The following is a 25,267-nucleotide window of genomic DNA, read 5'->3' as shown; positions in this document are numbered from 1 at the left end:
TGAGTGCCACATTGGTCATATGGCTTTAGTGGGGAAATAGGAAGTCATACAGTTCTTTGATCAGATTCGATACAGGGTTGAAGCCTCTGGGGAACACTGCCATGCTTATTTGTAATTTGAGGGGCAGAGTGTGGAAGGTGACTTTCTGGTTCTTCACTCTTACACCTTGTGGCTTGAGTGCCATGTTCATATGCCTATTTGGGTGGGTTTTAGGCTCTTTTTTGTTTGTTTTTGTTTTATGTTTTGTTTTGTTTTTGTTTTTTTTGGGGGGGGGGTGTTGGATATGGTTCAGGCAAGTGGCAAGGGCTCTGTCACCCAGCCACAGCCTCAGTCCCAGGTTTCTTGAACTTCTAAATCACATCCATCTGCTCCTGTAAATGGAGTTGCTTCCTGCCTTTTGTGAAGGTCAGATATTTCAGAGATGGCTGTGCTCTGCTCTTCAGTAGCCTCTTCCTGCTGTTCTCCTGAGGTAGGTGCTTGTCTTCAAGACACTCGCGGATACGGTCTGAACCCTTCTGTTGCCATTAGACTTAACTTCCTGCCAGTTCATGAGTTTTCTTTTTTGTTTGTTTTTCTTTCTTTTTCTTTTTTCTTTCTTTCTTTCTTTTTTTAAAGGCAGAGTCTCATGCAGACCAGATTATCCTCTAACTCTCTAGTTGAGGGTGACCGTAAATTGGGATTATAGGCATGTGCCACCACATACAGTTTATGTGCTCCTGGGGATGGGACTCGGGTTTTGTGCATGTAAGCACTCTAGTGAGTAATCCACAGCCCCAACTCCATGTCATGATCTTTCTAAATGTTATCTCCTCAGATCTCCCTTGTCCTCAAGCTAAATTGAATCTCAGAGCTACATGTCACTTTCCTGGCCCTACCTGACTGGCCACTTGCAGGGACTCCCTACCTTTGTTGACTCCCAGCTGTGGATCATGCCTGCACTGCAAATCTTGTTGTCTGGTAGCTTCTTGGGGAGGGGGTTCCCCTGCCCCCAGACCTTTCCTGCCCTGGCCTCTGCCTGCTAGCTCTGCTTAGAAAATGGGGGACAGTTTTTGCTGCCTCTAGAGATTTTCCAAAATAGTGATGTTCTGGCTAGAACACACTCAGTGATAGAGGGCTTTCCTAGTATGTGTGATGTCCTAGCTTCCCTCCTCAGCCTACAAAGCAAGCTAGCAACAGAAAATATCATTCTGGCCTCTGCTAAGTTGACAGCTCCTTTTGGTTGAGACAGGGTCTCATGTAGCGCAGGTTGGGCTCAAACTTGCTCAAATTCTCCAGACTGACTCCCATGTCCTTCTGCCAAGACACCGTTAGTTTGGAGTTTTTAATTGCTTTCTGGCACAAAACGTGTCTTAGCTTACTTAGTACTTTCCTGCTTGGTAGAAATCTTTATTTTAGAGCCCTGGTTCCTTTTAGTGGGAAATAATGTTTAGAAGTTACTATCTGGGGGCTGTACTCTTTGTATCTTATCAGAATGGGGGGGGGGAGGAAGCTGGATATGGTGGCGGATGTCTGTAATCCTAGTACTTGGGAGATTGGAAGCGGAAGGATCCAAAGTTCAGTTGCCTTGGCTACATAGGGAGCTTGGGTCAGCTTAGGTTATAGGTGACCCTGTTTAAAAAGTGAAGCAAAACAAAAACTATATATTCATAAAATAGTTTCATTATTAAAAAATAATCTAGTAACTTTTTAAATGAATTGTTTTCTTTGAGATAAATTCTCTCCAGCCTGTGAACTCTGTAGTTAGTCTTCCAGCTTCAGCCTCCTGAGTGCTGTGGTTACAGGTGAACACTACTACACCTGGCAGGCTGAGGATTTCTTTTCTCTCTCTCTTTCTTTCTCTTTTTTCTTCTTTCCATCCTTCTTTCCTTCCTTCCTTCCTTCCTTCCTTCCTTCCTTCCTTCCTTCCTTCCTTCTTTCTTTTTTTTGGTTTTTTGAAACAGGGTTTCACTGTGTAGGTTTGGAACCTGTCTTGGAACTCGCTCTGTAGACCAGGCTGGCATCGAATTCAGAGATCCACCTACCTCCTGAGTGCTGGGATTAAAGGCATGCACCACTACCACCTGACTAGGCTGAGGGAGAATTTTTTGGGAGAATTGAGAATAAATATATTTTAAAGATGTACAATTAAAATAATAGATTTTTAAAAAATCTTTCTCCTAAATACTGGGTTTTAAAGTAATTTGATTTAGCATTGCCACAAAAACAGAATAATTATGTATTTGATACATAGTTAAGTGTATTTATTCTTATTTAAAAATTATAGTTATTGATTGGTTATGTGTGTGAATCAGAGGACAACTTTCTGGGTTCATTTCTCTCCACCTTGAGTTCTGGGGATTAAATGCAGGTTATCAGGCTTGGCATCTGGTACCCACCCACTGAGCCATCTCCCCAGCCCCATTTATTAATTTTTTTTTTTTTGAGACAGGGTTTCTTTTTATAGTCTTCACTGTTGTGAAACTCACTGTGTAGACCAGGTTGGCCTTAAACGCACAAGGATCGAAGGATCCACCTTCCTCTGCTTCCTGAGTACTGTGGTTTAGATGTGCACCACTATCTTGGCTCCGTTTACTAATTTATAATAGGGTATTTCTGTGTTGCTTAGAGTCACCTCAAACTTCTGAACTCAGGATTCTCCTGTCTCTGTCTCCAAAGTGTTGGAACTTCATATGTAGGTCAGACTGCCTTTGGAATTCACAGAGATCTGTGTCTGTCTCCTAAATGCTGTGATTAAAGGCATGTGCCACCATACTTTTTTTTTTTTAGTCATGGGTATTGGATCCCTTGGAATTGGAGTTAGAGTCAGTTGTGAAATGCCATGTGGGTGCTGCTGAGCCATCTTTCCAGCCCCTTTAACTATTTTTCTTAATTATGCGTATGTGTATCTGTTGTATAGGTATGTGCATGTGTGTGTAGGTGCTTGTAGAGGCCAGAGGAGTTGGAGCTCTTGGTGCTGGAGCTACAGGTGTTTGTGAGCCACCTGACGTGGGTGCCAGGAATTGAACTCTGGTTCTCTGGTAGAATGGTGCATGCTCTTAACCACTGAGCCATCTCTGTAGCCATTATTAATAATAATAATAATAATAATAATAATAATAATAATATTAATATTATTATTATTGAGACATGGTCTCTTTACATAGCTCTGGCTGTCCTGGGATTCACTATGTAGAACAGGCTGACCTCAAACTTAGAGAGAATCTCTCTGTTTCCTGAGTGCTGGGATTAAAGGTGTATACCCAGGCCCCACAATCTTAACTAGTCTCTTCTGAGACACAAGGCGGTTGTTTAACATGAGCCCTTCTAAAATCAAAAGGTAAGTGAGGAAATAGATTTCTAGTATGCAGCAGTAGAGGGTAAATATTCCTGTTCTAAAAGGGAGGAGCGAGGATGACAAGGAAAGGCCAGCAGGCAAGCAGCAGGTCTTGCAGGTCCGTAACACTTGATGGACTCGGCATCAGTAACCTTGGTGATTGCCCCTGCTTCTGCTGCCTATAGCACTTGTCTTGGTGAGCTGCATGTTTTCTGCTTTCTTAGCAGATGTCCTGCTGTCTCCAGTATCCTGGAGTGTTCACTGCAATGCAGCCATCACTTTCACAACTCCTGTTTGTGGGGAATCTGACCCTGACACACACTACCTGGCCTTAGTGGCTTCCTGGAATTTGGTGTGATCCTCTGTCTCAGAGTTTCTATTGCTGTGATAAAACACCATGACAAAAAGCAACTTGGGAAGGAAAGGGTTTATTTCATTTTACATTTCCAGGTACACTGTTTACTGGCTTGCTTCCTATGGTCAGCTCAGCACACTTTCTTATAGCTTCCAGGACCACCAGTGGTGGCTGGGGGTGGTGGTGCAGGGCTTGGGCCCCCCATATTAATCACTAATTAAGAAAATACCCTACAGGCTTGCCTGTAGCCTGATCTTATGGAGGCATTTTCTCAATTGAGGCTCCCTCCTCTCAGATTATGTTAGCTTGTGTCAAATTGACAAAAAACTAGCCAACACAGCCTCCATGACTCTCTTAGTCATGCATTTTACATGCTTACAAAACCATAGGATGATGTTGCCAAGTTGTATGGCCAGATCTAGACGTGATCTGGCCCTTGCCATCACAGCTGTAGTTACAGCTATAGTGGCCTCTGTGCACCTTGGTAGCTGAACCTGCCAAAACATTTCTTTGGATTTGCCTTTGAGCAAGGGACGCCTTCATTTGCTTTCTCAGCACAAGTTTTGTCCTTTCATCTGAATCTTTTTCACAAGCTGGAGCCTTTGATGGGTGAGGTCTTGTTCTCAGGACACATTTGCTGTTGTCCCAGTGTAGAGCCTGAGTTCCTCTTCAGTGGTGCTAATCTCTAAAGATGACATTGCTTTCTCTGCACCTGCGTTTCTTAAGCTCAGTGCTGCCTTTTTGCCAGTCTTGTTCTGTGGTCTCACTGTAGAGCTGAGTAAGTGCAGTGAGCAGCAGTCATGCACAGCGTAAGTTGCGCTGTCTTGGAATTTCCTTTTTCTTCTCTGAAACCCCATGAGCCAGGCCTCCTCTGCATGTTTCTTTTAGCATTCTGGTCTTTCAAGCTGCTGTCAGAGTTGTCCCCCAGACTCTGCTTACTGCATTCCTGGACTTGCACAAACCAGGTTCAAAGGCCTAAGAAGAACATGGTCAGGTTTAGCAGCATCAGTCCCCTTTACCGGAACCAGTTTTCTGTATTTCCTTGTTCCTCTGAGCAGGTACCTGCCCAGAAGCAACTGAAGGGAAGGAGTGTTTACTTTTGACTCACAGTTTCAGAAGGTCCAGTCCTTAAAGACAGGAAAGGTCATGATGAAGCCTGAGGCTGCTGGACACATTATACCTGTAAGCAGGAAACAGAAGATGAATTCAGCTGGCTTCCTGCTTTTTCCATTTTTATTCAGTATGGGACCATAGCCCACCTCATACAACATCCTACATTCAGGACAGGTCTTTCTCCATAGTTAAACCTCTCAGAGATGTGTCTGTCAGCTGACCAAACCCTTAGAGTTGACAGTCACACCCATCAGAAAGGCACAAGATGGCACATGTCTAGCAGGCAGAACTGTAAGGAATGCCCACTAAGTGACCTTGTCTCACTGTCTGGACAGGTGACTGTGGGTGTAGGTGGTCCTGGGTTCCGAGCAGATAGTGGTAATGGCCCTATTGAGGATTCAGCTTCAGAGATGTGGACAAAATGTTTCCATTTTGTGTTTGGTTTTTTTTTTTTTTTTTTTTTTTTTCCTTCTCTGTGGCTAAAAGCAGGGGTTTGGCTAGAGCTGGCAGGCTGCTGGGCTGAGGCCCTCTTGGCAGGGGCGGTCCCTGTGGAGTTCATCCTTTTGCTTTTCACTGAGTCTCATTCTTATTCCAAGGAGGAAATTTCATTTTGCTCCAAAAATAAATTTGAGAGCTTGAAGCATATCCTGAATTCCCATATTTTTCTGCTTTGCAGATGGGCTAATCACCCACCGGCCTGTGCAACCTAAACCAGTGCCAGGGCTATGTAGACATTGTTTTCAGGTCCACCACGGTGGTGTGATGCAGTCCAGTCACGCATAGGAAAACTGAAAACGCTGCTTGCCAGGAGTCGGTACTCCTGAGCAGTCAATCTCTGGAACTCCCAAGCTTTCCTTTCCCTCTGCTTCAGACACAGTAGGTTAAATGGTGACAGAGGAAGTCTTGCTGCAGTGCTGAATGGGTTGGAGTGTCAATTTGAGGAGTCTGGTGCAACATTTCTTTTATGAATATTAAAATGCTAAGCTTGGTGGTGATGGAACTGGAGGTCCAGTTGCTGGAGGTGCTTAAATGCATTCTGTGTGGAATTTTACTTTGCTGTTGTATGACTCTGCTCCTATGCCTCTACCACAGTACTAAGCTCATGTTCAGAGAGACTAGGCAAGCTGGTTTTTTGTTCCTTGTGTTATTTAAAGCCATTTTATATAAATGCTTAAGTGTACTTTCCTTTTGATGATGGACAGTAATTGGCACGCATAGTTTAAAAGTATACCTTGCCATGTCTCTCACCATTTCTGATCATCTCTTAAGATACATCCCACCCTTCTCTTTTCCTTTGTTATACTCAGGTCAGAGAAGGTAGGTGGGGACAACAAGTGTGTCCTCAGGCAGGATGTCTGCCTCCTTGTCTCCTGTTAGGCCACTCATTTCTGAGCTTTGGGTTCTCTTATCAGTATATCATGGATAGTGGTGTCTGGTTTCTACCTAGCAGGCACTTGTTGCTTGTCTGCTGTGAGTTCAGCATACCTTGTACTGGGTATGTGGGTACTGGGAAGATGGGGGCGTACTGGTTGACAGCCATTGCCTCTAAGCCCACTTAGCCTCTGATGCTCATAATGGGGCTCTAACAGGCTGATGGCACCACATCACAGATGAGGACATTGCCTGGTGAGGCCTGAACACCAGCTTAGGGTTCTGCAGGCACTGAGTGGTGGCATGCATCTGAACCCAACAGGCAGTCTGGCTCCAAAGTTCTCTGACTAGCACAAGATTGGGTACACAGAAGTACCTCTCAGGTGTCCCCAGCCTATAGTATTGGACTGCAGTGCTGCTTCTGTGGCAGAGGATCTTGAGCTGTCCTGTCCTTTCCATACAGCTGGGCCAGAACCTGAGGTGGAGCCATGCACTGAGTAGTCTAGTGCCTCGTGCTGAGCAAGGTGCAGGACACATGGCGGGCACACAGTGCATAGTGGGCACACAGCACACAGGTGTCATGAGCTGATGAGCTGGTTTCCTGATGTCTGAAGTTGGTTTCTTTTATGCCCCAAATCTTGAAAATCCCGTTTTTAGATGTCTCCTCTTGTCTGCAGCTCCTGTGCTCAGTTTACATGAGGCATTTGACTTCCTGTTGTTTCTCTTCATGTTTTTCCCATCTCAGGACAAAGTGTGTCAATGTAAAGTGTGTGCCACTAATTTAAAAAATGTATTTATTTATTTTATGTGTGAGTGTTTTGCCTGCATGCATGAATGTATACCATGTATACATTACCTATGGAGGCCAGAAGAGGGTGTCTTATCCCCCAAGACTGGAGTTACAGACAATATATGATGAGTTTTAAATTTGGAGAGACAGAGAGTGTGTTTACATGTACATGGCATAAGTGTGGGGGTCAGAGGACAACTTGCAGGAGTCAGTTCTTTCCTTCTACCATGTGGGTTCTAGGCTTGCTGGCTAGTGTCTTCCTATTGCTGCTGAATCTCCCTGCCTGCCCAGGACCAATTTTAAAATTAGTCTATATTATGTATATGCTATATACATATAGTACAATATAGTGTTATTTATATAATACTAGGTTGGTGATCTGTTCGTGGGTGAGTATAGTACATTTTGATCATACTTACCCCATCGCCACCCCTCATCTCCTTCTCTTCCCATGGATACCCTTCTTTCCAGCCGGTGCCTCTGCTTTCTAACTGCATCTCATCAGCTTTTTATCCCTGGTGATTGAATTCATTGACTGCAGCTGTGACACACTTGGAGCTAACTGAAGTTGCTGCAGCAACAGAGAAAGTAGAAGTGATGTTTGAGAATGTCATGTCAGCCAGCTCCGGTTTGTGTGTCATGAGGGGCATACTCCTCCCTCATCTCTCCCTTCACTGACCATTTGATGTGCTGCAGCCTGGCTGAGGGGAAGTGCATGGCCCCCTCAGCAGAAAGAGGTGGCTTTGACTCTGCTGTGTTCTGTAACCTCTTGGGGCCTAGGGTTCTTTCTCTGCAGCATAGGAGATTATGATCCTGCAGATGAGTGTAAGAGGCGCGTCTTTCTGGGGTCTTTGCAGCAAAGGCTGACACCCAGACCCAGCTGAGGTGCGTTGTGAAGGTGCCCTAGGAGCACCTGTGGAAGCGTGAAAGCTGGATGGGCCTAAGCACTCTCTTAGTGCTCTGTCTGCATAGTCCTTCACTGAATTAGAGGGAGACTGTGTTCCAGACTCCACTGCAGAGGGCAAGTGATTGAAGGTGAGGTGAAGGTTGGTCAGGCCTGGTGGGAGGGACACCCGCAGACACTCTCCTACAGTGTTGAGACCTTTCCTCCTGCAGGTACAGCAGCATCCCTGCCTTGAGTGTGGGAAAGGGGCTTTGAGACACAGGAAGTTGATGAGTCTTTATGATTGTGTTGGTTCTTCTGGAGGATTGCATGTTAGGACTGTGTTCTTCAAGGCTTTGCAAGTGTGTGAGTCTGGAATGTTGCTCTGTTTCTGCTTTTTGCTGTGAGCTTTACCTTAGATTGAGGGAACAGCAGTGTGACATGTTCAGCACAGAGCCTGGTATAATCAGTCCATAGATAGTAGCCATTAACAGCCCCATTCTTAGGGTTACCAAGGTGGGCCGGGGTGAAGAAGATCTTTAAGAGTCCAGAAGTTCACATGACCAGTGAGGGAAGTGGGGAGATGAGGGAAAACAGTTAAATACCATGGAGTGTTGAGCACCTGCAGCTCCAGCCCCTCATCCAGTGTGCCCATAGTGGGGGTGCTGCCAGAGGCAGTCTAGAGAGGCTTAAGTCCTCAGGTATAGTGTTTAAAATCTGGAGGCAGCCTGTGAAGAATGCTCAGAAAGCAGTTACCTGAAGGCCCTTGAGAAGGACCAGTGTCTGTGAAGACTATGAGCAATATGGCCCTGTTTCTGTGTGAAGGAATTGGAGAAGGTGCTGGTTTAACCTGAACCCTGTGTTGCCAGGGACACTGCTAGGTGCCTGGGTCCAGTAACCACCCCTGTAGGAACCTTCCTTCCCTTCAGCAGTGAGGATGACCAACTTGTGCTGCAGTTGGGACAGCGCATGGTTGGAGTAGTCGCTGTTCCTCAGGGCCACATGATGCTCCTTGGTGGGCTCAGATGTCACCAACCAAAACACTGCATATAGCAACAGCCTGGCTGAACTGTGACAGACCTTCAAATCTATGGCGAGTGGACCACCATATCTCACACAGCAGTGAACCCCACCTCCTAACTGGGATTGTCAGGAAACTTGCCAAGGGATGCTGTCCCCAGTGTACTGCCATCTTTTCCAGAGTTCTGTCATGTCACTGCCCTTGTTACTTTTATTCCTGTCTGTCAGGGTTATTTCTCACAGACAGCTTGGGCTTCTGTGTAATCACACTGGTGGTGTCTAGAATACTAGACTGGCAAGAATGTGCACTCCATTTTTTTCTTGTGCAAATTATAGAAATACTTGTTCCAGAAAAGCTGAACAGTGAATGAAGAGCCTGCTGGGAAGCACACTCCTGTGGGCAGCCCTGTGTGCTTCTCTTCATGGAGCTGCGGTTTCTCTGTGCAAGGCCATCTGGGAAGAGCTAGGTGTTGGTAGAAGATGGTTAGCCTAACATGTACTTGCTCTGCTTGGGCAGGAGGCATCAGAATGGTTGATGACCCTGGTCTGGATTCTATTGGTACAGGGCAGAGCTTCTGGGGTGTGGGCAGATAGCTTATTTTCTTCATATGGAAACCATACTTTCCTGAATTTTGAGATACTGGCATAGTCCTGCCCAGAGACTGGCTGTAAATGTTTCAGGCTACTTCATAAAGAAGTGATAACACACAGAACATTGAGGTAAAGACTGCCAGCTTTTTGAGGACAAGTGTCTAGAATTGTTCTTTCTTCTCACAGCCATCTGTTACCACTGCTGTTCATTTAAAGATATGACTGGGCAGTGGTGGTGGGCTTTTAATCCCAGCACTTGGGAGGCAGAGGTAGATGGATCTCTAGAGTTAAAGGCCAGCCTGGTCTACAGAGTTCCAGGACTGCCAGGGCTACACAGAAACCCTCTCTCAAAAAGCAAAACAAAACCCAAAATCCATGTGGACTCTAGATAGGCCTCAAGTCAGTGACAGCCTCCTGTAAGATAGACAGGAACAGAGGAGCTGGTGTCTTCATCCTTGGCTCTGCTGTATTCTGTGGAATAGGCTCTGGGGTTTTTTCCACTTAAAGAAAACCTTTGTTGAAAGTATTGAGGGATGTGTTGGGGAAATAACTCAGTAAAATGTTTGCCTTAAAAATATGAGGACCTGAGTTCAGTTCCCAGAACCCATATAAAAAAATCTGGCTGTTGAGCTAGAGAGATGACTGACTCTTTTAGAGGATCTAGGTTCAATTCCCAGCACCCACTTGGCAGCTCACAAGAATCTGTAACTCCAGTCCCAGGGCTCTACATACATGCAGACTAAAAACCCATACATAAATAATGATAATAAAAGCAAAAGCTGAGTGTGGTTATAATCCCATCTCCAAGGAGGTGGAGATAGGCAAAACCCTGGGCCTTGCTAGCCAACCGGCCTAACCTAGAGCCAGGCCAGGGAGAGATACTGTCTCAAAAAAAAACCAAGATGGACAGCTCCTGAGGAATGACACAAAGGTTAATTCCTGCCCTCCACATTGTACACACACATATGTGCACACCTCCCTATATACACACATGCATCCATACACAGGAACATCCATACACATTACAAAATTGAATTGAAAGAAGCAGCAGCTGCCCTTGGGAAGTGCTTGATCATGACATAAGGTGCGTTCAGAGGCAGAGCTTGCCCAGCACGTATGAGCTCCACCCAGTACTGCAGAAGCAAAAATTGAAAGGCTGAGCTATTTGGCCTCCCCAACCTCCTCCAGAGTCTCCTCATCATTGTGTTCTCTGCTCGTCCTTCATAACGTGGTGGGAAGAGGCAGCAGCAGCAGCTGGGGTGGAATGAGAGCTGTGGTTCCCTGGAAGTGAGTACAGGGAAGCTATTGGGAGGGCAGGAAGACTGAGAGAGAAATAGCAGAGGCCTGAAGGGTTGGAAGCTCTCAAGAGGCAGGTAACTTCCAGGGCTTTAGTGGGCCCCCTGAGAACTTGTGTGGGAGGGTTGTGATGGGCAGTTTGTACAGCAAAGCAATGTCTGTGTGGGCCTGGGAGATGGGGCGTGTCCAGACTCTTCCTGGCTTGACAATAGCTCTTTCTTCTTATCTTTCCCACCAATCACTAATGTCTTTTTATGTCTTTTCCTGTAGGCAGTCATTCTTACTAGGAGAAATTCATGAACGAGCACCCAGGGCCTTTCAAGTTCAGTTACACTATTTTGTGTAGCCTGAGCTGTGTGACCATGAACACTGGAACATTTGTGTTTCCTGGGCCATCAATAAATGGCCAGGAAATGCTGTAATACAGCTGACCATACTGGGGTACACGTGTTCCTCAATGCCAGGAGAACGCTTTAGCAAGACACCTTTCAGTTCTGGTTTCCCACCTAGACCTTCCTTTCATTCTGGAACACCTTCTCTGACCCAGTGCATCCAATGGCATGCCTGATAGGAGCAGAAAGGGTGACCTGAAGCTCTTGCCTCTCAACAGCTGAGGCTGAGACATGTCACTGATGTCTTTTACATGTGTTTCAGTGTTGATCATCATGTCCTGTATCCTCTTGAGGCTTCATAGCAGCTTTAGATCCCCCCTACCTCAGATGCAATGTCTACAGATTAATGTCTCCAGGGTGCAACTCTTAAGTGAGCCTGGCAGTGACTCCTGTAACAGTGCAATTGCTCAGTGCAGAATGCCAAGTTTGTCTTCAGAGCCATCTGTGTGTACCTGCCCCTGATGCAAACACAGCCTTGGGAAATGGTGTCACAGTGTTCAGTATCTGGATGTTTTCCAAGATCTGCTGACCTGTAAATATGAACTGGTGCTCAGTTGGTGACAAATGTGAGACTGACAAGAATTGTGTGTTAGGTCTTTGCCATGGCCATTGCCTTTTCATCCCCCAGATTTTCCAGCGTGGCAGGAACGTCCTTTATGGGTCACAAGTGATTCTGGGTGCTCATGTTGTCTCATGTTGGTACTGGGCACCAGAAAGTTCAAGATACTCCCAAGGGTTTGGGATCTCAATCCCGCCCCTTCCCTAGCCTCTAGGGAGGGGAGAGTGACTAGAGGCTGTGATGGTATTAGCCTGCTTGGCCCTTAAAGCCTCAATAAAAAGTAAAAGACAGAAGCTTGTGTGGCACATACCTTTAGCCCCAGCACTCAGGAGGCAGATCTCTAAATTCAAGGCCAGTCTGGTCTACAAATGGAATCCCAGAATAGCCAGAGCTACACAGAGAAACTATATCTATAAAAACAACAAAACAAAGAAAAAAGTTAAAGACCAGATAGCACCATGGGAGGTGCCAGAGGGCAGTGGACCTGAAGGTGACATGGAGGCACCCCTTCCAGGTGCCTCACCTCGAGGCACTCTGGTCTGGTGGCTGTGGTCGCCCTTCATCGTGGCCTTTATAATAAAGTAGTGGGCAGGTGTAAGGCAGCGCTGCCCTGAGTTCTATGAGCTACTCCAGCAAGTGACCTAGAACCAAGGAGGGGCCTGCAGGAGCTCTCGACTTAACAGGCTACAGCCTGGAGTGTGATGCCACCTTTAGGGGGTTAGGATTGCAGTCTTGTAGGCTGGGGCCCACCTGTGGGATCTGATGTTCTCTCTGGGTAGGCCGTGCAGAGTCAGATGGAACCCAGCCAGTGTGTGTTGGAGAAATGCTCTGTGTGTGAATACTCCCCTGCCTAGTGTGCGAAGTGTTGAGTAGTGTATGTATATGTGTGTGCAAAGTGGAAGAATCCTTGCGTTTTCCTGTCTTCACTGGCCAGTGAGGCCAGTATTGTGTCATTTTTCCAGAGGAACAGCAAGTTACTCAGGGCCCTGCCCTCAGGTTGGCATCAGCCTGTCAGGCCCACAGAGCTGCAGACACTGGCGCTCCCCACACCCCCATGCTGTTTTGTGCTTAGTGTCCCATTGCTGCCAGCATCACAAGGCATAACCACTGCATCGGACATGGCAGCAGTTTGGGAGGCACATGCCCAGGGACTGACTTGGTGTCCCACAGGCACAGCAGACAGTTCCTTTGTAAGACAGAATCTCAAGGGTGCCCCTATGGCTCACCGAAAGATTGGGTTGTCAAGCAAAGAGAAAAACAATGTGGCTTTTCTGTGGAGGATTTAAATGGATATGGTAGTGCTATAGACAGGAGATAAATGTGTCCTACATGGAAACTTAGCTTGCAGCCAGAGTGCATTGTCTTACCTCTGACTCCTGCAGGCCTGTGTACCTCAATCAGCCTGAAAGGCTGAGGTGCAAGCTGGTGCTAGCCATTCAGCCTGAGGTGAGATGACCAGAGAAGGAGCTTCTTCTCAGAGTCCTGCGATGGGCACCAGCTGTGCTGTGTATGATGGTTAAGAGGATTCAGCTATACCAAGTATAGCTCACTTCAGGCTTATGGCGTTTTCTGTTTTATAGTAGATAGTAATTCATTCTGTCTATAGTATTAGAAAGCCTTAAAAAGACAGGTATTGTAACAGAGAAGTGATGCTGACATTCAAATGAATTAAGTGCATTGTGTGTGTGTGTGTGTGTGTGTGTGTGTGTGCGCGTGCGTGCGCACATGTTTAAAAGTAGAAGTAATTCACTTTTAGGCATGATGTGTACTCTTGTGATTCCAGCACTCAGGTGACATAGGAAGAAGGTCAGGAGTTCAAAGTCATCCTCTACTACAAAGTGAATTTGAGACCAGCCTGGACTATGTGAGCCATTCATCTCAGAAACCAAAACTCACACAAAGGGAAAGGAAAGAGGAAAAAGGGGGTAAGGTAGTTGCTTAGTTGCTGGGTTGTGGGACTAGACCATCAGCTTTGATGCTGAACCTGTGCAGCTTACTCATACCTGAGCACTTATGACTATATGTAGCCTTTAACTTTTTAGTCAAAACATAATATGCCTTTTGCTGTGAGTTTTAACTACATTGGAGAGTGACAGACAGTAAAGCTGATCTGATGTGTGTTCAGTGCCCTGTGTCAATGGCAGTGGCATTGACAGAGCACATGCCCTCTGACTGACCCATTCTAGTTGTGTGGCACAGCAGGGTGAGTACTGCTTCAGTAATGTGTACAGTGTTATTTCTTTTGTCACAGAGTAGCGTTGTCAAAGAAGCTGAACTACAGGCATGGCCTTTAAAAACCAGTGCAGTGTCCTAGCTCTTCTGTAAGGTGCGCGGGAAGTAGCTGAGCCTGACTGCACTACGGGACATCCCACATTCTGGCACACAACAGCGACACCAGCTCCTCATTAACCACAGTGCCCCCAGGAACAACAGAAAAAGATGTTGGCTCCTCAGGAATGACTACTTGTCAGGAGTGAGGCAGTGTCCCAGCTGAGCCCAGACCGTTGGTTAGCCATAGTTGGGCCAGGGCCACACTAGGACTTTCAGGGCTCCCCTCACACAGAGCTGTTTCAGGTTAGGAGTCCGCCTGCCTCTGCCTCCCGAGTGCTGGGATTAAAGGCGTGCGCCACCACCGCCCGGCCTGAGTCCTGTGTTTGAAACCGCTTCCTGGCCCTGCTGTTCCTCCAGATCTGCCTGGCTGTTTTGTTTCTTATCTTTTGTGTGTGCTGTGCTGAGCTTGAGTCCACATTCAGGTTTTTTTGTTTTAATATTTGTTTATTTTTATTGTATGTGTATGAATGTCTGCTTGTATGTATGTAAGCACATTGTACACATACCTGGCGTCGACATAGACCAGGAAAAGGTGCCAGATCCTTTGGAACCGAGAGTTTTTCTAAACATAGCTGTAAGTCACTGTGTGAGTGGGTGCTGAGAACTGACCCTAGGGTCTCAATAAGAGCAGCCGGTGCTCTTCACTGTTGAGCAATCTCTCTAGCCCTCCATATTCAGGTTTTGATGGGTCTGTTTAGGTTCTGGCAACTCCTCAGCATGCAGAGCCAGCTCCAGAAGGCAGCCCAGGCCTGTGGCTAATGATGAGCCAGCATCTAGTGCAAGTTGAGAGGAGAAATTAATCCTTGGGTTCTGAGGGTGCCAAACCTTGAGAATATTTTTTGAGCTGTGACACCCTAAATCCAGGCCATTCTTAAAGACTTCTTAGCACAGATCAATCATGGCAAGTGTAGTCTGGAGATTTGTTGTGGTCCCCAGAGTAATGACACCTCGTGCCACATGTGTAAGGAGACTCTTGTTTGGAGAAAATGCTGCTGTTGCCGCTGCAAAAAAGAATGACCTGAAAAAACTTCACTGGCCTCATCTTCATGAATGACAAAGCCAGCTAGTGTATTTCTAGCAGTTACCTGGGTGCCCTCAGGAGTCACAGTGCCACATGAAGGGTTGATGGGCCTCTGTAGCAGTCTTTCTTTGGTTGCTAGCCCTCAAATCATGACATGGAAACTTATTAGTTTTGGATGCTTGGCCTTATCTTATGCTTGTCCCAAGAGCTCTTTTTATGGGGTGGGGTTGAGACAGGGTTTCCTTGTGTAGCCCTAGCTGTCCTGGAACTTAGTTTGTAGACCAGGCTGGCCTTGAACTAACAGAGATCCGCCTGCCTCTGCCTCCTGAGTAATGGGATTAAAGGCATGTGCCACCACTGCCCAGCAGCTCTTATAACTTAAATTAACCTGTTTCTCTTCATCTATGTTTTGTCTCAGGACTTTTTGCCTTTCTTTCATAATGAATATCTTACACCAATCTGTCTGTCAGCAACTGCCTGGTTGACTGGCCCAGGGGGTCTCCCTCTTTTTCTTCCTTGCCCCCCCCCCAGATTCCTTTCCCTCCTTACTCTCTCCATCCGCCAGCCCCACCTATCCCTCTACTGCCTAGCTGTAGTAAGGAGCTGTGGGCAGGCCTGCTTTTCATCCCACCCGGCTCCCACATAGCTAGCTTATACCCCGAAATAACAACACACAAATTGTATTCATTTAAACACTGCTTGACCCATTAGCTCTAGCCTCTTACTGGCTAATTCTCACATCTTGATTAACCCATTTCTAATAATCTGTCTGTGTAGCACCACAAAGTGGTGGCTTACCGGGAAAGATTCAGCATGTCTGACCTGGCGGCTGGGCTGGCTATATGGCGTCTGACCCAGAGAGGAGAGGCATGGCGATTGCCTAACTTCCCTTCTTCCCAGCATTCTGTTCTGTCTACTCCACCTATCTAAATCCTGCCCTATCAAAAAGCCAAGGCGGTTTCTTTATTAACCAATGAGAGTCCTCCATCATTTCCCATTTTTCTGTTTAAACAAAAAAGCAAGGCTTTAACTTTAACATAGTGAAATTTCATATAACAAAATGGTTATCAAGCAAGAATTACAGTTACAATATTTTATACCTATTTTATCTTTTATCATAGCTAAGGAAAACCATAACTATCTATCTATTCTTCAACTCCATCAAAAACTCCAGAAGGATATAATATTACCTAAGTAAACAAGAAATAAGCAACTTCCAAACTCTAGAAATGACAGAGACATCTCGCTGTCTGGACAGTCACCCAAAGTTCTTTTGTACTGTTGGGGCATCCATCTTCAGCCTTCAGGCCCACAGTATCCAGCAGACTTTTCCATGAAGCAGGAAATTTCAAAGACAGTTCAGTCACTTTCTGCTGTGTCATGCAGAATGTCTCACAGACTCTTATAAATCAGGAACCCCAAAAGACCATCTCACCTTTAGGCAAGTTCAGCAGTCCTCTCTCTGAGGGTTCTCTGTGTCCAGTTTATGCAACAGTCCAGTCAAGAGCAGTTTTTTGCCCAAATGGCTATCAAACTCCATAAGGAGCCTCTTTGATGCCCATCTTCCTCTTGAAGTAGCTGGTGCTGCCAGGAGCAGATGTGTCTCATTGTCATGAAAAGCCCTAAGTTATCAAAACATTTAAATGCCATATTCTGTAGTCTTTGAAAGATATGAAGAATGCCTGTCTGAAATATATCTATGTACATCTAGAAAATCTAACATGACTATAAACTTGACTATTATAGATGATTATCTATTAACCTATATTTCCTAATTATACATTACATTCTTGAATGAACTACACAATCACAATACCTTAATCAAGAGCAGAAATACATATACATATAACAAAATTGACCTTAAATCTATCAATAAAGCAAAATTTATACCAATGCAAATTATTCATATCTATATTACCTAGCATTGGCCGTTCAGCTTTTTATTATACCAATCAGCTACCTTAGGCAGGCAAAGTGGAAACAGCAGCACATTTTTACATAGTTAAACGCAACTTAAACAGATGTGTAACATACTGGGCGGTGGTAGTGCACACCTTTAATCCCAGCACTTGGGAGGCAGAGGCAGGTAGATCTCTGAGTTTGAGGCCAGCCTGATCTACAGAGCTAGTGTGACAGGACATGCTCCAAAGCTACACAGAGAAACTCTGTCTCAAAAAACCAAAGGAAAACAACAACAACAAAACCCAGAAACCCCCCAAAACAACCCAAATTTGTAACACACCTTTACATAGTTAATCTTCTGCAACATAAAGGAAATGTAGCATATCTTTACATAGTTAAAGTAATTTTTCACAACAGGCCTTCTGTTAAGCTAATGGACTAGCAGTGCCACTGCCTGGCAGTCAGGTGTCTCACGTGGCAGTTTTGGACCCTGGGTAGAATGAGGAATCCTTACATGCAGTCTGTAGGTAAATGAGCCTGAAGGAGGAACTTGTGTGACATGCCCGAGATCAGAAAGGCCTGTTTGCATAATGGAAGGGTAGTGAACTACCCAGGGAAGCTGTCAAAACAAGCCAGGTGCAGCCATCAGAAATGTTGACTCAGGAGGGTGAGGCCTAGGAGTTTGTGGGTATAGTTTTTCTGTATAGGACATCCCTACTGAGTAGGCCATGTCTGGTCACCTGAAAACCTGGGGTTGGTATGTTCTGCTGAAACAAGAGCCCAATCAGATGGTGTCATATTTCTACCAGTCAACATCTCCTTCGAGGGTAGTATCTTTTGTGCCATTGCCATCACTTGGGTATCACACACTGGTTAGGAAGACCTGGCTGGCGGGCGTTGTGCTGTGGACCTGGGCTTCTGCCTGCTGGAATACTTAGGCTAACAGTAAGGTGCATAGACTAGGGACTGAGAGGCTGGTTTGCTAGTGCCCCAAAGGGGAAGTTGAGGAAGGCCTCTTTACTAAGTGAGGAAGGCCTCTTTACTAAGTGCCCAAACTCTGAACTGCAGGGTGGCAGCAGCTGCTCTGAGAGTGGGTAGATTCATGGATTGAGGCAGAGGACCAATGTGAAGTGATGTTCATAAGAGGGCAGAGACATTGTGGAGGGATGCGGGCTTCCCTGTGACAGCATGCTGACTGTGAGGCAGTGATTACTACTGGAGCCACTGCTGTTCTGTACTTGGAGGGCTCGTGCTACCTGGCAGTGAGGGTTAGTGAGAGACCCGTGCAAATGCTTGGGTTACATGTCTGGTGGCTTGACGTGTCACTGCTTCTCACTCGTAACAGAGAAGCTTTGGCGTTGATCCTATGCTCTAGGGCTTTCTTGAAGGAATCTAAGCAAAGGAGTTTCAGGTTTTTGTTTGTTTCAGAAAAACAGAAAACAGATTTGAAAGAAGGAAGAAGGGAGACCCAGGGAACTAGGCAGGTTCATAGCAGTCTAAGCAGACATGGTGGCTAGGCTCTGGGAAGTAGATGAGTCCAGAAGATATATGTAGGAGGTGCAGTCAGCCATGAGGGTCTTCAGTGGCAGGTGATGGAGGGAGTGGAAAGAGGTGCCATGCTGTGTAAGCATCTGACCTGTATGGCTGGGTGCTGATGTCTACTGGGCTTAGGAGGAGCTGGAGGCGGGAAAGGAAGAATTGATGAACCCAGTGTGAGAGTATATGGAGCCATGTGAGATACCCAAATAAAAAGGAGTAGCAAAGAGCTGGAGATGGGACAGGCAGGTGACTCGAGTCACCTGAGTTCTAAAGTGGCAAAGCAGTAACTGGGGTGCCTGGCAGCCCTTGCAATCTATCAGGCTGGGTCAGGTGGGGATGGAAACCTGCTTGTACCCTCAGTGGAGGCTGTATTGGCCAGAACTCTTCTGGGGAGGAAGTGGGGCTGAAGCCAGGCCGCACAGATGGTGAGGACAAAAGTAGGACTTGCATGCCAGTGAGGGAGTGTGGGCCATCCCTGAGCAAGTCCTTCCTCCAAGTGCTTGGTCCCTACTGCCATGCCATTGAGCTTCTACCTTGTTCACAAAAGGGACAACCTTTTCTTCTTTCTCTTTTTAAAACCAAAGATTTTACTTTATATATTATTTGTGTATGTTTATATATGCAAGTGTTTGTGCATATGTGTGCTTGTATATCCCATAGCACATGTGTGGAAGTCAGAGGACAACTTTAATGAATCAGTTTTATCCTTCCATAGTGTGTTGGGCTTGTGCAGCAAGTGCTTTTTCCCATGAGCCATCTTGCTGGCTCTTTTTTTCTAGTTTTAGTGATCAGCAATCCATTCCACTTGGAGATATAAATGGTCACTTTTAGCACCACCCTCACTGGCTGCAGGACGTCACAGCACTAGCAGTTCAAGTGCATTTTTCTGCAGTTGATCTGAATGCACAAGGAGAATAGTGTGTATTTGCTTTCACCAAAACAGTCCTTCCTAGTGAGATTTTAAGGTTAGGTGTGGACTTTGCATGATTTTTCAAAAAGAGAAATGGGAAAAGAACTAGACATACTAGAACTTGTGACAGAATTGTTTGTCTTTTGAGACAGCTTCTCTCCATAGCCCAAGCTGTTTTCAAACTGCCTCTGCTTCCCAAGGGCTGGGACCACAGCAGCGCACCACTATACCCATTTTTAGCCTGCTACTGATGCCCGGTGATTGACAAGCTGTTGCTTCTGTGGCCGTTGGCTCTGGGCAGGTCCCAAGAGACTTTGAATCATGGGCCAGATTGTCCCCCCAGCTCATTTCTCCCATGGTTTGCTTCAATGTGGACAGTAATGTCCACTCCAGTGTGTCAGCTGTGAGGTTGGCTTTTGTGTTGAGATGCATTTTACTGTTTTGTGTTGTCTTTTGACTGTGTCCTAAAATGACAAGATACAGATTTTTTTGCCTTTGGTGAACTTTTCCACCCAGTTTGGATTCTTTTGTTTTTTAATTGAACAGTGCAGATGAGAACACTCACATTTGCTACAATATTTGTACTTCTGTGTCTGACTTATTTTTCAGCGGCACAGTGTCCTCAGACTGACTCAGACGTGGTGTGTGGTAGAGATGCCTTTTTAAAAATGCTGGAGCAATCATGGAAGTTTTTAGTACAGTAACAAAATATATTTTAAACTTTAAAAGGTGTCATTGATGGTGCTGGCAGAGTATGGAGTATGGAATGTATCACAGGTGTGGAAGGGACTGAGTGAGCTAGGTAGTGTGGATGGGGGTGGGGAGTGGTGCCACCTCCTGGAGAGTAGGAAGGTAGGAGGTGGAGGCCTGTAGAGAGAAATGCTTCTGATCCAGAGGGTCTGAACACATTGGCCGGATTATGGGTTTAGAGCCATAATATTTGGTTTCTGTATTCTGACAGAGCAGATTTTTTTTGTCCAGAAATGATAAAGTTTTAAGCATTGTGAGAAACCAAGTTCTTGAACTAGTTATTATTAGTTAATATAATTTTAGTTAATTTTATTAACTAATAATATTATTAGTTAATATTATTTTCTCAATGATTCTTCTCTGATAATGTCAAATAGAAATACAGATTTGTTTTACACAGACTTAGTTTTTTGTGGGGGATTAATTTTTATGTGTATGAATGTTTTGCCTGCATGTATGTATTGTGCACAATGTGTGTGCCTAGTGCCAATGAAGGTCAGAAGAGGGTGTCAGACTTTGAATGGTTGTTAGCTGTAAAATAAGTGCTTTTAATTGCTGAGCTTTCTCAAGCCTGCTGCCAGACTTAGATTTTAAATGAATGACCCAAACCCTCAGTGCTTATGATGTGTGTTAAATATGGCAACATCAATAAATAAATAAATAAATTTTAAAAAAGAAAAGAGTTATGGCAATATCAGTAAATAGCTTGGGTTTGTAGAACCACTGTGCATGGCACCTTGAGTGGTGAAGAACACACAGTCCCCAGCTTCACATGGCCTTGGTGCCTGCCGTTCTCTTTCATTGACCGTAAAGCGGGGCTGGAGAGGTTGCTGCTCTTACAGATGCCTCAGGTTCAGTTCTCTGTACTCACATGGTAGCTGACAACTGTCTCACTCTAGTTCCAGGAGATCTGATACCCTCTACTGGCCTCCACAGGCATTAGGCATATTAGTGGTGTACAGACAGACACATACTTAGACTTAAACAGAAATTAACCAATCTTAAAAAAAATATAAGTAGCATACTTGGGTTACAGTATTTTAAAAACATTACTTATTTTTGTGAGCTGCCATATAGATGCTGGGAAGTGAATGTATGTCTTCTGCAAGCGCAGTAAGTGCTCTTAACAACCAGGCCAGACCTTCAGCACCAGGTTATGATCATTTTCTGTTTGCTTGTGTGTATGTATAAAGGCAGGTCTGTATAAAGGTCATGTACAACCTCAGGTTGTCTTGTCTTTCTTGGTTAGGATTGGCCAGTGGTGCTAGGCTGGCCAGGCAAGTGAGCCCCAGGGATCCTCTTGCCTCTGCTTTCCTATTACTGGGTTTAGAAACATAGGACACTGCACCCAGCCTTTTCTTTCTAACATGAGTTCTAAGGATCAAGCTCAGGTCCTTGTGCTTGTGCAGCAAACACTTTATAAATTAAGCCATCACACCGTCCTAGTCTGGCAATACTGTTTTTAATCCCTCTCTCTCTTTCTTTCTTTCTTTTTTTTTTAATTTTTTATTTTTTTAAAGACAAGATCTCATGTAGCCCATGTTGGCCTCAAATTCACTATATTGCTGAGGATGGTCTTGAACTCCTGATCCTTCTGCTTCCATCACCTGAGTGCTGGGTTGACTGGAGTATCTGAATGTGCCTGGTTGAAATTAATTTTGTTTTAAGAGAAAAAAGGGTATGTGAAGAGTTGGGCCCTATGTGGTGATGTGTATATTCCTACTGCACATGGCTGAGGGTCTTGTAGATTTTTTTTTGTGCAACAGTAATACAAGCAGGAATGTGGTTTTGGAGTCTGCTACTTTGGAATTTCCTGCCTGCTGTTTATCTAAACTCCTAAATTAAATTTGCTTTGATAACATTTTCAGTTGTTGGATCCTTTTGAGGCAAGAGAAAGTTTTTTCTTTGAATAAAATGATGCCAAGTGTTGTGAGTTTGTTTTTTGTAGCTGGAGCAGTGTGCCATCATAGGTCTGGGCTGTTGAGTTTATGGTAAATATGCATATGTAATGAAGTAACAGAATAAATATAGTCCTTCTGTGGTAAGAAAAAGACACATGGAGTCGGGTATGGTGGCACATACCTTTAATCCAGCACTCAGGAAGCAGACGCAGGTAGATCTCTGTGAGTTGTAGTTCAGCCAGATCTACAGAATAAGTTTCACGACAGTCAAGGCTGTTACACAGAGAGGGAGAGGGGAGAGGGGGAGTGGGGAAAGAACTCCAGCACATCAAAACAGCTTAAAGCAAGTCTGTAACAAACATATGAAAAAGATGAAGGCCAAAGCTAGACACTTGGGAGGCTATAGCAGATGGGTCATAAGTTCAAGGTTAGACTGGGCTACCTAGTGAGACCCTGCCCTAAAAAAGAATGGAAAACTTACAAGCTGTTTGCTTTTGCTGCTGAGAGATGGAGCGATGCCAGGTGATGACATAGGATGTAGATTTGTATGAGAATGAGGACGTCTGTAGGTCATCCTCCCTCATCCCAGGAAGTAACAGGCCTGTAGCTTGTGTAGTCTGCCTGTGTGTCTTTTTGCTTCTTCTTGATGAAATGTGTTTGTTGAATGTGAACCTCAGACCATAAGATGCTGACAGTTTTCTATCCCTATCCAGTCTTGAGCCTTTCCCTCTTTCTTGCCATTCTGAAATCCTGTGAGTCCCTTCTGCTGTCATTGCAGCTGTGTGCTCATCCTCCTCTTACCCTCTTGGCCACTGTGTGCTGGAAGTATTGTCTGTCCTGGGGGCCATCCTGTACCATCCCCAAACTCAAGCTATCTCTGTTCCCAAAGGAGCTCCAGCAGCCTGCCTCCCCAATCTGGATTTTTCTCTTTTTACTTACTCTGATTTTGCTTTGTGCCCAAGAAATTCTGCCTCTCCCCTCAGCCTCTTATCTGCATGATGCCCGTGATTCTTGCCATCTGTAAACAAGAGTCCTATCTTTTGAAAGGCTGATCTTCTCTCTGTATGTAGCCTCTGCACTATTTGTTTTTGATTTGCTTCTGGTTCTGACGTCACTGTTGTACTGTTTCCTTTAGTCCAGTTACCATGACACAGAACTATTGTTGTCACCATTGACCTCTGTCTCACCACTCACTCCCATAATGGGCCAGCCTACTTCATCTGCCAGTACCAGTGTCTTAGTGATTTTGCTTCTGCCTCATTGACATCTGGGTCTTTTGTTGGTGCTCCTGCATTTCAGGCTGTCCAGGACTTGGCTCTTTCCTTCTACTGGTATCCTGCTCCTGAACATACCAGGAGCCCTGACTGGGAGTTGTAGCCCCCTCTGACATTGCTGTCTGCTTATCTTAAATATGGCATATCCATTCCTCTCCCTTCAGAGCATGCTCTGCCCAGTCATTCTACTCTGTAGTCTTGAGCCATCCTTGTGCTAGAATCCCTGTCTCTTAACCCATACAGCACCAGGGTCCACTGAGTCTCCCCCCCCCCCCCCCCCAGCCTTCTTTGTGCTCTTTAGAACCAGCTTCAGGGCTTCCTTTAAAGTCCTTGAGGGCTGCAACATGTGGCATTGCCATCTGAGCCTGTGTTTACTCTCGGTGTTCATGGTCTCCCTGGCCAAACTCCTGCTGCCAGACCAAGAATGGATTACTACAGCTACTATTCCTGCAGGAGAATTGCTAATTTCTTCTGAGAGACAGTAATAAGTTAAAATGACACTGCTTCCCACAGCCACGGGTGTGTGTGTGTGTGTGTGTGTGTGTGTGTGTGTGTGTGTAAATGCTGTGCGGCTCCCCATTGACCATTGCACTCTCAACCATCTCTGCTGTCTCCCTCCTGCTGCTCCCCTTAAGACAACTCAACTGTTGACTGTTGACTGCCTTTCTTCATCCACAGACTGTGCTTGGCTTGTGGCATAGGATAGCGTTTCTGGGCCAGTCTGATGAATTAAGAGCAGGCGACTGGTGGTCAGTTGGTTCTGAGGGCAAAGGTCTGATGTAGATGTGATTTGAACATGATCCCCCCCCCCGCCAAGGTTTCTGTGTGTAGCACTGGCTGTCCTAGAACTCATGTAGACCAGGCTGCCTGCCTGCCTCTGCCTGAGTGCTGGGATTAAAGGCATATGCCACCACTGCCCAGTTCACATGACTGCTTTTTAAAAGTAAAATTGCTCAACAACCACTCTTTGTACTTTGAATGTCTGTTCTGTATCAGGCAGCCCATTATGCCTCCCATTTCCTTTTAAAAGCCCAGAGAAACAGCAGGTGCATTACTTCAGATAATTATTTTAAAGGGCTTGGCTCCACTGAGAAACTGGCAGGCTCATGTGAACTCATGGCTTATACTCAACTTGTTCCTGATGTCCTGAACACTCAGTAGACAGTGCGAGGAGTGCCCTGGGGCAGCAATGGGGATGACAACTTGGGAGCTCTCTCCACTTCTCTGCAAAAGGTTTGGTCTTGTGAAAAATCAGTTTTTAAGATTAGCTCACTTTCTGCCTAAAAAGACTGGCCATGAAATGCCCACAGAGAGGTCAGGCCAGACAGTAAGCAGTCTTGGAGGCTTTTTCTTTTCTGTTTCCAGTAATCCTAAATCACATGTCTTCAGACACTTTAAGTGTCTTTACTTGCTTTATTCCTGATCTCCTGAGGTTGCTGAGGAAGTGGGCTTGGATTCAGCGTGCCCACTGGTTGTGACTGGGAAACAGGGAGAGGGAAAGCTGGACAGCTTAGTGAGGGTCTGAGTTATTAGGGAAGCCCGCAGATAGGCCAATCAGTCCCCCATTCCCTGGAGGATCTTCTTTGTGCATTCTAGTGGGTGGGGGCAGTAGAGGCTCTTGGAGTCTTTTCTCTGAGGTTTCTGTGTGCTCATGAGTTCATTCAGTCCTTTTGTGCTTGTTGCCCTCTAGGAGTTTGCTGCGCTCACGAAGGAACTCAACGTATGTAGGGAGCAGCTTCTCGAGAGGGAGGAGGAAATCGCTGAGCTGAAGGCAGAGAGGAACAACACCAGGGTCAGTCGCTTATGCCTTTCCCACTCTGCAGAGTGGGCCATCAGCCCATTAAGCATCATGGGACCTTAGGGGGCTGCTCTGCTTGTGTTGAGTTGAATCCATCTTCCCTTGCTGTGGGGTGGAGTGCTTACCTATGAGGCAAGCACTTTATTGTCTGCTGGGCT

At 45.6% G+C, this 25,267-nt stretch overlaps 1 protein-coding gene across 2 annotated transcripts in view; it reads left to right on the top strand.

The window, feature by feature from the left end:
- Nucleotides 1-25,267, top strand: part of Ppfia1 (PTPRF interacting protein alpha 1) — an 86,255-nt gene that overhangs the window by 10,937 nt on the left and 50,051 nt on the right. For both annotated transcript variants that reach the window (XM_038322992.2, XM_038322985.2), the window contains exon 3: nt 25,002-25,103. In XM_038322992.2, coding sequence (XP_038178920.1) covers nt 25,002-25,103 — 102 coding nt within the window. The remainder of the gene's footprint in view (nt 1-25,001; nt 25,104-25,267) is intronic.

This window comes from Arvicola amphibius, chromosome 1 (assembly GCF_903992535.2).
Source record: "Arvicola amphibius chromosome 1, mArvAmp1.2, whole genome shotgun sequence".
Taxonomy (NCBI): domain Eukaryota; kingdom Metazoa; phylum Chordata; class Mammalia; order Rodentia; family Cricetidae; genus Arvicola; species Arvicola amphibius.
The sequence above is the reverse complement of the archived record's forward strand: the minus strand, read 5'-3'. Positions and strand labels throughout refer to the sequence as shown.